This window comes from Drosophila suzukii, chromosome Y (assembly GCF_043229965.1).
Source record: "Drosophila suzukii chromosome Y, CBGP_Dsuzu_IsoJpt1.0, whole genome shotgun sequence".
NCBI classification, from domain to species: domain Eukaryota; kingdom Metazoa; phylum Arthropoda; class Insecta; order Diptera; family Drosophilidae; genus Drosophila; species Drosophila suzukii.
Window position 1 is genome coordinate 13,159,185 of NC_092085.1, and position 11,769 is coordinate 13,170,953.

General features: G+C 51.5%; 1 protein-coding gene across 1 annotated transcript; it reads left to right on the plus strand.

Moving 5' to 3' along the window:
* The first annotated feature begins 1,355 nt into the window (after positions 1-1,355).
* On the plus strand, positions 1,356-3,567 carry LOC139353760 (serine/arginine repetitive matrix protein 1-like). The gene is made up of 2 exons (XM_070998081.1): positions 1,356-1,479; positions 2,498-3,567. Exons 1-2 carry the CDS (start codon positions 1,356-1,358, stop codon positions 3,565-3,567), a joined length of 1,194 nt encoding a protein of 397 aa, XP_070854182.1.
* Positions 3,568-11,769: the final 8,202 nt, after the last annotated feature.

Consider the following 11,769-nt stretch of genomic DNA (forward strand, 5'->3'; position numbering starts at 1 on the left):
AGTGTCGCATCTCTCACCAGACATGGCCTGTGATAAACAACAAAAAAACCTCGGAGATACTCAAACTTAGCCGCACAGAGTGTGGCATGTTGATCCGAGCTCTTACAGGCCACTGGCTTGTTGGCGCACATGCCGGCAGGCTAAAAGTCCCGCAAAATGATTTCTGCAGAAGCTGTAGGGATGAGGAAGAAGTGGAAACGGTAGAACACCTTCTCTGCTTCTGCCCAGCCCTATGCAGACTCCGACTGAAACACTTAGGAAGCCCCTTCATCGACGATCTCACCGAAATATCGGAGATTAATCTCAAAAACATAAGTGCCTTTATTAAATCTTCCGGGTGGAAGACATGCCGATCAGCTCAACACAGGCTGAAACTACTAGAAACTGGACCCTAGAGAAGGAAAAACGGGATCATGCGGTATCACAATGGACCCATTGAGGTCTAAGTGTGTCGGACTATAGTCCGACAGCAGCCCTAACCTAACCTAACCTAACCTTGGCCGCTCATCCATACATACATACACTTATATAAAATGGAGAAAAAAATTCCAAGTTTAGAAAAGATATTGTGCAAATATATGCCAAGGATACAGTGAGAATTATTTAATTTCCAGTGTTCTGCCAATTCAGGACCCCAAAACTTTCCCAGAGAACACTGTATATCCGCAGCCGCTAAAATACTTGCACGTTTTTTCGTTTTTCCAAAAACCGTCCACATACAAAAAAAAATCGAAAACGTCCACCAAAACACATAATTAACTAATAAATTTTAAACCTTGGAACATTACATACCTACATATCCATATCTACATACATACACTAATTAAAGTTTTCCGTCGGCAATCCGGTTAAATATAATAAAATAAAAAAATTACATAAACCGACGTGAAATTTTTTTTGATCATTGTGTTTTATTTAAAATAACCAAAGTTTTTGGTATTTTTTCGGTATTTGGTATTTACTCCGTAAAAATTATTTTATCCAAGGAAAATAATACTAGCACTCCACCTTCGGTCCACCAATTTTGTTCAGTTGTGAGGATGCGTGAAACACACCCTTTACATTTCGCCACTTTTATTCTATACGTCACGAAGGCGTACCATTGGATATTACGGCACGACGGCCATTTACTTATAAGTTAAGTTAGCCATAAGTCGTTACGCCACGAAGGCAATATATTTAAGTTCAAACTAGAAGCTAAGCTTATCAGATTTAAATATCGCGCGCACCAGGGCTGGAAAACCACCTAGTGTTGGTCAACCGGGGGCCAACAGCTGATAGTGCCGATAGCGATAGGCGGGGGATCGATAAGAAACTGTGCTGGGAAACGGAAAAACCCGGCAAACCGAGCTTACATGCGGCCGCAAGGGCGGAAGCTCGACCTCATTCTCGAATGGCAGCCAAGGCGATCAGACCTAGGAGCGGACTTCAACCCGGAGTGGTACAGCGGCACGAGCGTCGGCACGCCGGATCCAAGGAGTAAGTGGGACAGACAATAGCGATCAGACTGAGTGCGAGTAGAGGTAGTAGTAGTAGTACTAGCGAATAATAAAGACAAGAGAGAATGAGGAAGTATGTGTCCGTGTGAATTTGTGCATTGAGCATAGGAAAGGATCGCCTCTGGCCACCCTCTCCTGGGAACCCCGCCCCAAATACGGTTTAGGTAGTCGCGAGCCACGTGCAGTGATCTGTGCCGGTCGGGAATCGTGTTGCGCCAGAGAAGCTTACTCAGTGCAAACGACCACCCGATCGCCCACAAGGAGCATAGGAAAGGATCGCCTCTGGCCACCCTCTCCTGGGAACCCCGCCCCAAATACGGTTTAGGTAGTCGCGAGCCACGTGCAGTGATCTGTGCCGGTCGGGAATCGTGTTGCGCCAGAGAAGCTTACTCAGTGCAAACGACCAGTCGATCGACCACAGGGAGCACAGGGAAGGGTCGCCTCCGGCCATCCTCCCCTCGGATCCCTACCCCCTACCCCAGTAGCTTGTGAGTCGCACATCCAGGGGGAACGGCCACGCCGTCCAGTTTTGTTGGTATTTTCTCAGGGATCGGCTACGCCGCTCGTTTCGTTAGTATTTTCGCCGGGAGCAGCCCTCCTTCACTATACCTTTCGGGTGCCGTGTTGCGCTAGAGCTGCTTACTCGGTGCAACGCGGATACTCTGGCTTCCTTTCCCCACAAATCCGCGCGGCAACTCCCCGTCCAGTTTCGTTCCAATATTTTTCTGCAAATTTAACTGTAGAGGACCCTGGCCGGACTGAGTTTTATCCCAGCCTATGAAAAATGTCCTTACAGTTTGGCGCCCGAACAGGGACGAATAAGGACGACTAGATATCCTTCAGGAGAATTGGGTTTTTACCACCAACAGCATGGCCTAAAGACCCATGTCCAGTAGACGAGATTTAGAGAAAGATAGGAGACCGCAGGAATAGTTAGAGTAGGGGATCCCGTAACGCTGCGCCCGCCAACGCCAACCCACTCCCGGAGCGCCACATAGCCTTCCACGAAGCCGTCAAGCGCATACCGCGCCCCGAGCAGCGCCCACAGAGCGGCCCAGCAGCGCCCAGCGAGCGACGTCAGTGCACCACCAGCGGCACCCACTCACGTGCCCACCAGGAGCACGCACAGCGCGGCCACCGCGCCCTCAGCAGCGTCACCCGCGCCGCCAGCCGCGTTATCAGCAGCGCAGACCCAGCAGCGTCCCGCGCCGTGCAGTGCCACCCACGTGGCCATCAGGTGCCCACAGAGCGCCACCAGCAGCGCCAACAGCAGCGCCAACCGCGCCGGACACGTGGTCACCAGCCACACAACGAGCGTCACCAGGAGCGCGCAACGAGCGGCCCCGCGCCCTCAGCAGCGTTCAGCGTCCATCGGGCGGCGTCATTTGCACCACCGAGCGCCACCAGCAGCGCCCACAGCAGCGTCCTCAGCGGCATCCGCGCCCAACGCACAGCCCCACGAGCGGCTACCACCGAGCGCCATCAAGCAGGGCAACAGCCGTGCCCACCGAGCGCTCACCACACCGATCAGCGCTGCCGCGCATCAGTCGCGCCACGGGAAGCGCCCACCACGTGCTCACCAGGAGTGCCCAACAGGCGCCCTCAGCAGCGCCAACCGAGCGCCAATCGCCGCTCACCAGCAGCGCCCACAGCAGCGCCCTCAGCGGCATCCGCGCCCAACGCACAGCCCTACGAGCGGCTACCACCGAGCGCCAACGATCAGCGCCGCCGCTCACCAGCCGCACTCACCGAGCGCCATCAGGAGCGCCAGCCCAACAGTGCCCAACAGGCGCCCTCAGCAGCGCCAACCGAGCGCCAATCACCGCGCCCACAGCTGCGCCCATCAGCAGCGCCAACCGCGCCGGATACGTGGTCACTAGCCACGCTACGAGCGCCACCAGGAGCGCCCAACGATCAGCGCCGCCGCTCACGAGCCGCACTCACCGAGCGCCAACGGGAGCGCCAGCCGCAACCACATCGGTCAGCCACTGCCGCACGTCAGCAGCACCTGTCGTGCGCCCGCCGCATCACGCCCATGGTAGCGCCCAGCGCCCAGACACGCCACTAGGAGCGCTCACCGAGTGATCCCCAGCAGAGCCATCGGCAGCGCCACCGCTCGTATGCCCAGTAAATCGGGAAAGAAAACGTCAGAGGACGCAGAATCAAAGCCAGATCCGGCAGCTGCCGGACTGGAAGAGGACAGGTTTCTCACCGCATCCGGGGGTGATTCCACGACCGCAAACATGGGGGTCAGGTGGATCGCCTACCGCCGGAAGGACGAGCTGCAGGCTCTACTAAAAGAGTTTGGACTTGACCCGAACGGCCAAGTGGGCGAACTACGACCACGATTGGCATCCTTCATCGGAGGAGGAGACCACAGCCCGGCTCTACGAGAGCGCTTTGCCGCACTGGAGGCAATATACCCGGAAGCACCCACCCAGAGGACGTCCACCAGTCGGGCCACCTCACCGATGCCCGGAATTGAGGATCACACGCTTCCTGTGCCCTGCTTAGGGAAACTACGGAAAAGCCCTGGACGGGAGATACCGGCCGCCAACCCAGCCGCCCATCTTCCGCACAGCCCTATATCCGCGGCCGTGTTCGCCGAGAAACTGCGAGGATGGGGCGTACTGTTTGACGGACAGTCAGACCCCGTTCATTTTATAGAACGCATCGAGGAAGCTGCCACTGCCTACAATGTGAGAACGAGTGACATACCGAGGGCCGAAGGCTGGTACCGGGCATACCAAATGCACACCGAGCCATGGGAAACTTTCCGGAGAGAGTTTCTGGAGTTTTTCTTGCCTCCGCGGTACTACCAGAGCCTAGAAGATGCCATCAGGACCAGGCAACAACAAGTGGGCGAGCTCTTCAAAATATACGTAGTGGAATTACGCCTGATGATGCAACGCGCCAAGTACTCACTAGACCAGGAGCTCGAGCGGATCTACGAGAATTTGATGCCGGAGTACCAGCTTTTCATACGGCGACATGAGTTCTCCTCACTAGAGGGGCTTACCCAACTGGCAACTGCGTTCGAAATCGCACGGGATCGAGACCCCGTTCGACATGCAGCCCTAATTCCAACCGCAAGCTGGAATTCCGGCAGGAAGAGCAGCGAAAGACCCACACCTCAACCCCGGAACTTTCTCGCTCCAACGCCCTCTGGACCCAGGAGGCCGGCGATATCCAACGGGATGATCGCCCAGGAAGCGGAACCACCGGTTGACATCGGCCGAGCTTGTCACCGCTGCGGAGAAATTGGACACTTCACACGAGAATGCCGAAACCCACCGCTGATGTACTGCTGGGACTGTGGGAAACGAAGCATCCGCACCATCGACTGCTGCCGCCGGACGGAAAACGGCCAGGGTCGCCGCCCACGACGGGAGCCCGCGGTGACCCACTCGGTGCTCCCCCATCACTAGATTCCCAACTCCGCCTGGCGGGGCGGATTGTTGCCAATGTTGCCATCGAGGGACAACCTTTCTCGGCAACAATTGACACAGGAGCCTCGCGAAGCTTTGTCAGCGAAGCGATCGCCAAGCGCCTAGACTCAGGAAGAAACAGCAGAGAAGTCCGCTCCCGCATCTCTCTGGCGGATGGATCCCAGGAAGAGGTGACCAAGGCCCTCCCGGCGCAAGTCGGCCTAAACGACCGACCGATCGGGCTGACGCTACTAGTCCTGCCAACGATCCTGGATGAAGTGATTTTGGGCATTGACTTTCTCTGCGCCATCAGCGCAACTCTAATCTGCGGGCAAGTCTGCTTGCAACTAGCCCCACCTGCCACCCGGAAGGTAGAACCAACCCCAGATACGCGGGCGGCTCCTACGGCCGCAACCGCGCAATCCCCAAGCAATCCCCAAAGCCTGCTCCGAGGACTCACATAAAGCCAAACGCGCCAGTGCGGAAGACAAGTCCTGACCCCTCGGGACCCCCGTTGTCAAGGAACACGTCAGGCGACACCGCGGGAACCTGCATCACCACGGAGAACAGGTACGGCCTACAGCCGCAGGCGGACGCCGCCACGGCAAAGGAGAAGAACCCCTTTCGACGCCCCTCCACGAGCGCCCTGTTGGCCACCACAACGGTGGAAACTCACACGCGCAAACCAGCCACCTCACCTGGGCCTCGGGAACCACAACGGAAAATCGGTGTATATCAGCTGCCAGCCCAGTCGGACGCAGACAGCGCACGGAAGCACAACCCGTTCCGGAGCCACTGTCCCCACGGACACCTGGCCACTGTAGCGGAGGACCCAACCAGGCTACAGGCGACCGAAGAAACTCACGCCGAGGAAACCGCCCACTTTCTGCAGGAGGAGCTACAGCTTTTCGACGAGCTAAGCGGGCCAACGGAGATCGCCGAGCATACCATCACTCTCCGGGATAATTAGCCACTAAAGCAGCGTTATTACCCAAAGAACCCCGCCATGCAGAGCATAATTAATCAGCAGTTGGACGAGCTACTACGAGACGACCGAGTCGAGCCCTCCCGTAGCCCGCCCAGTGCCCCGCTGGTGCTCGTGCGGAAGAAGACAGGGGATATGCGGATGTGCGTCGACTATCGACAACTCAACGCACATTCCATACCCGATGCGTACCCACTCCCACGAATCAACCACATATTGGAGCGGCTACGGAACGCCCGGTTCATCTCAACGCTGGATCTTAAGAATGGATACTGGCAGATCCCTATGGCGGAAGGAAGCCGCGAATGCACGGCTTTCACCGTCCCTGGGCGTGGACTCTTCCACTGGAAAGTCATGCCCTTTGGACTGCATTCTGCCCCAGCAACGTTCCAGCTAGCCCTTGACAGTGTCATCGGGCCGGATATGTAAACCCACGCCTTCGCCTACTTGGATGACATCATCGTCATCGGGGCGACGTGGGAGGAACATGCCAGGAATCTCAGGGAAGTCTTCCGACGACTGCGGGAAGCAAAGTTTCGGCTGAATCAAGGCAAGTGCAAGTTTTTCCAGAAAAAGCTGGTATACTTAGGCCACTTGATCAGCGAAGAAGGCATCTGGACGGACCCAGATAAGATAGCTGCTATCCAGGGCCTACGCCCGCCAACCAACGTCAAGGAACTCCGTCGCCATTTGGGAATCGCATCTTGGTATCGACGCTTCGTCCAGGATTTCGCCTCCATCGTTCAGCCCATGTCCCGACTCCTCAGGAAGGGGGTCAAGTGGAGCTGGGAGGAGCCCCAACAGCAGGCATTTGAGACACTCAAAGCCAGACTAACGGCCGCACCGGTACTGGCCTGCCCAAGTTTTGAATACAAGTTCCACCTGGTCATCCGGAAGACTCGCAGACGGATTGCCCAACGATATTTCTGGCCGGGATTACATCGAGAAGTTGTGCGGTACGTCACCAGCAGCTTGGTCTGCCAACAATACAAGGTGAGTCAACGCAAACCGGCGGGCAAAATGCTCACCCGCCATCCCACGGAGCCATTCGCGCTCGTCGGAGCCGACTTCATTGGACCTCTCCCTCGGACCCGACGAGGGAATACCATGCTGCTCGTATTTATAGATGTCTTTTCCAAATGGGTCGAGATCATCCCCCTAAAGAAGGCCACAGCCGCCCAACTGGAGTTTGGATTTCGGGAAAGGATAATATCCCGCTTTGATCTGCGACAACGGCACGCAGTTCACCAGCCGCGGTTTCAAGACATTCTGTCGCACTAACGGCATCAAACTGGAATACACAGCTCCCTATTCCCCGCAGCAGAACCCCACCGAACGGGCAAACCGGACCATCAAGACCATCAGATTGCCAGGAGCCCTCTTTGATGTGTTCACGCCTAGTCTACACTCGTCGCCGTTGGACCCCACTGAGCGAGCTAAACGACTTCAGGAAGCTTTCCGCACTGCGCTGGAAACCAACCAGGTGGCTTCTCAGGAACAAGGCCGCCACTACAATTTGCGACGTCGCGAGTGGAGACCCCAGCTCGGATCACAGGTTATGGTCCGCCTTCACCACCTGTCAAAGGCCAGCGAAGGCTTTAACGCGAAGCTTGCTCCTAAGTACTCGGGGCCATTTAAGGGAACGTTCTCTTTGTTTTGGTCAAAATGAAGGCAAAGTTCGTCAATTTTTTGTGGGATAATGAAAAGGCGTACGAACTTCGGGTTTTGCTTTTTGAATTCGTTTATTATTCAAGATTTTTTTAAAATTTATTTGATGGTGAAATTCAAAATGGCGGCTGCAAAATGGCGGCTTTCGTCTGCCTCCGCGCGGCAAACATCGTCCAAAAATTCCGAGCCTGCAGCCTCTTGTAGTCAACTCAAATAGAAAATTGTTATCATTAGTTAAAGTTAATATACTTTTGTAAGGCACTAACCTAATGGCATCAAATTGCGGCCATAAATTGACCGCGTAATGAATGTTCGAATTTTAAAGTTCGATTTTCGTACATTTTTTTTCAGTTAAACCACGTTGAAAAATTATAAATAAATTATTGTTTATTTCCGGAGTAGCTTAGTGCCCAATAAAAAAGCATATACTTTCATAAAAATTTTACATGAAGCAAATCGGTTCACAGGATGAAGCTGTGAACGCGGAATTTTTTTGGAAAACATGGTTTCGAGAAAAACGCGTTTAAAGTTTTTTAAAAGTACGCAGCGCGCGTGACGCAGGTGTATTCGAGACGCTCTCATTCACAAACTATTCATCGTATCGAAAAATCCTTTCACACACATACTCTAGGGATATGTGGCTTTCAATTTTTGCAAAAAAAAAATGATTTTTTGATCCAAAACAAAGAGAACGTTCCCTTAAGGTGCTGAAGTTCCTCTCCCCGAATATCGTCAGGATACAACATATGGAAAACATGAAGAGGCGAACAGCAGGAGTAGGCGACCTGAAGGAGTACCACCAACGCAGCGACCAACTAGGGGACCCGGAAGAAGCCACCGGAGAGAGCGCGTGCCCAACATAAGGGAGTCGACGAATGTACCCAAAGCATCGTAGTAACATCTTCAGTAGAAAACTAGGTTAAGCTGAGAGTTGTACCCACTAGATAAGTCGATCCTCGCCCTCAGGCAGGGCAAGTAAGGAACGTAGGCCTAGGCTAATTTTCTAGCAATCTACAGATCGGAACTACAACAACAGGATGGAGCCCTTCTACCCAAACTTCGTCGCAGGGGTCTACCAACCGGTCGACCACCATGACTCGGACATGGATACCAACGACGGCGCACCCCCCAGCCGGGACTCGGCCCTGTCAGACCGGAGCCCCACACCACCCAGCTTCAGCCCAATCCTCAGCCTCCAGTCACGCGAAGCTCGTAACGGCGACTCCATCTCCACCGTGCCGTGGTCGCCGGACGCAAGCATCGCAGTTAGCGCCGAGCCACCTGCGGCGTTTGCAGCTGGAGCATGGGGGGACGAGCGAGGAACCGGACCTTCAATTATTCCTCAGGTCATCGGTTCCGAGTCACCATCACCGCCGGCTGGGAGGTGATCGTTTCCCTCCGCCATAATCACGCCGAAAAAAGGGGGGGGGGGTGGGTCAGGATGCGTGAAACACACCCTCCAGGTAGGGTACCCCCTACCCCAGTAGCTTGTGAGTCGCACATCCAGGGGGAACGGCCACGCCGTCCAGTTTTGTTGGTATTTTCTCAGGGATCGGCTACGCCGCTCGTTTCGTTAGTATTTTCGCCGGGAGCAGCCCCGCCCTCCACTATACCCTTCGGGTGCCGTGTTGCGCTTGAGCTGCTTACTCGGTGCAACGCGGATACTCTGGCCTCCTTTCCCCACAAATCCCCGCGGCAACTCCCCGTCCAGTTTCGTTCCAATATTTTTCTACAAATTTAGCTTTAGAGGACCCTGGCCGGACTGAGTTTTATCCCAGCCTATGAAAAAGGTCCTTACACGGTATATTTTATTATTTTTTCCCTCGGAATATTAATTAAAACTAATAGAATACACTAGTACTAAATAATCAACGTGAACTTCTCTCGGAATATTAATTAAAACTAAAAGAATACACTAGTACTAAATAATCAACAAATAACATCCTCCTGCCAACAACAACATATTTTGGTATTTTTCTTCACTCAGATGTTTAATTAAAGGCGAAATAATACTATTACTCCACCGGGGACTATACACATATTTGGAATTTTCCCCCTCAAATTATTTCAAAGGCAAAATTAATACCAGCAAAAAATAATACCAAACTTGATCCCAATTACAAATTACAATATACATAGGTTAAATACCATAGTATTCTTTCTCCACGGGTGATACACGAACTCCTCACTCACTGTTCCTAATCCTAATTCTAATCCGGTTTTACTTTCGCAAAGTAACCAGGTCGGTACGTGCTCCAATTTTCACCTGCGGTAGTCCCAGGTCTATCCGTAGATCCGCCCACACCCGAACTAACCGCTAAGTCCTCGTCGCCCCGAAAAAGGTTCACCCGTGCAAACGTCAAAATGGCATTAACAGCTTCCCGAATTGCTCTAAGCTAATTTATTGAGGTCTCAGATCGGCTGAGTGAATTTGAATCCAGGGAAATACCTTCCTTCGCCGGTCCCTACTACTCTTTTCATGCTTAACACTCGCCGCGAAGAATTACGCGCGTTATGGGACCGCATCAAGGCAGAATACGACGAATGCACCGGGTGCATAGCAGAAGCCGGAGACAGTGCAGCTGATAGTTTGCCAATTCTCAAAGCTAGATACGGCTTCTGCTATTCCGTTTACGAGAGATATGTGGTTCAGATCGCGGATATGATAGCCCAAGCTCCCCGAGTACAAGCTGTTCCTAGCCAGACTTACATTTCCTCTGGCTGTCGGCTGCCTCCGTGAGATACCTAGGTTTTCACCGGAGACTATCTGCGGTGGCCGACCTTCAGGGATCTGTTTATGTTTTGTTTTAAATAAACAATCCAAGGCTAACGCCAGTCGAAAAACTGTATCACCTAAATGCAAAAACAAGTGGCGATGTACACACTATAGTTTCGAACCCCCCCCTTACTAACGATGGCACTCGCTCAGCTTGGGCTAACCTAACTGAGCTTTTCGAAAACAATTAAAAATACTTTTCAGTGTGCAGTCCGTTAATCAGAAATCTGTGCCAGCTATCCGTGAACTTCAACGCACCATCCAGGGTTGGCTCACGGCTTTAAAAATGTCCGAAATTCACCTAAATGCAAAAACAAGTGGCGATGCACACACTATAGTTTTTTATTTTTTATTCACTAAGTTTAAACTTCACAACATTTCCTTAGTATCGACTTTTATTCTTGGCGGTTCACAACTAAGTTCTTATACAACCGATCTTCTCGGATGCAAAAACGGACTGACTGGTCAAGGGCCGCTTATCTGATAATCAAACCTCGGTTTACGAGAATTGGGGAAATCGGATGATCTAATTCTTTGCTCAATTGTCAAACGGATTACGCTGCAGTTTTGGGGCTCGCCGGGTGTTGACCGGATGCTTGTGTTTACATTAGCTGGACCCAGCTTAGTTTATATTAGAAGGACTGCGGCGCAATTGAATCTTAATAATGAACTTCGATTGAAGTGGGGGAGCTAATTGGGATTCTGTGGGAACGCTGAGTAAGGGGATCCCAGCTAAAAATTGTTTATAAGAAATTGTTTACGACTTGGGTAAGGCGGCTGGACGCTCGAGGTAGAAAGCGTTCTCAGAGAAGAATTGTATATGAAGAGTTCGTTTATAAATTGGGTAAAGAGGCAGGGATCATGAGCTGGATAACTCTCCCCCTTCTAAATTGAATCATCCCGATTCATTGGAAGTTTCGGATAAACTGAATTTAGATGATTTGTCAATTCGACTATACTTTCATCCTCAGTGGTATTTTCATTTTCGGACATATTATTTTCGGGTATTTGCCGTGGTTTGAATATTAGATATTTTTTGAATTTAAATACAAGCGTGATAATTACATATATTAAAATTAACATGATCAGTATAAATGTTATTGGGATTTGAGTTTGTTTAATTTTAATAAATGGGTTTAATATGTTAATGTTATCGAATGAAAGTTCCGAATCATTTGACATAAGATATTTGGATACTAAAAAATCATTATACTGTTTAGCAGTGACATATTCTATTATCTTATGGTCCAAATTAGAGTAGGGTATATTATTTATTGTAGTAGTACTATAAAAAGTAATTAAAAATGACCCATTTACATGAGTATCATTAACAGTAGTATAACCATTTACAAAAATGGCTCCTTCTTGGATTTCATCAATTTTTTTATTATATTCCCTGATTTTATTACAAAG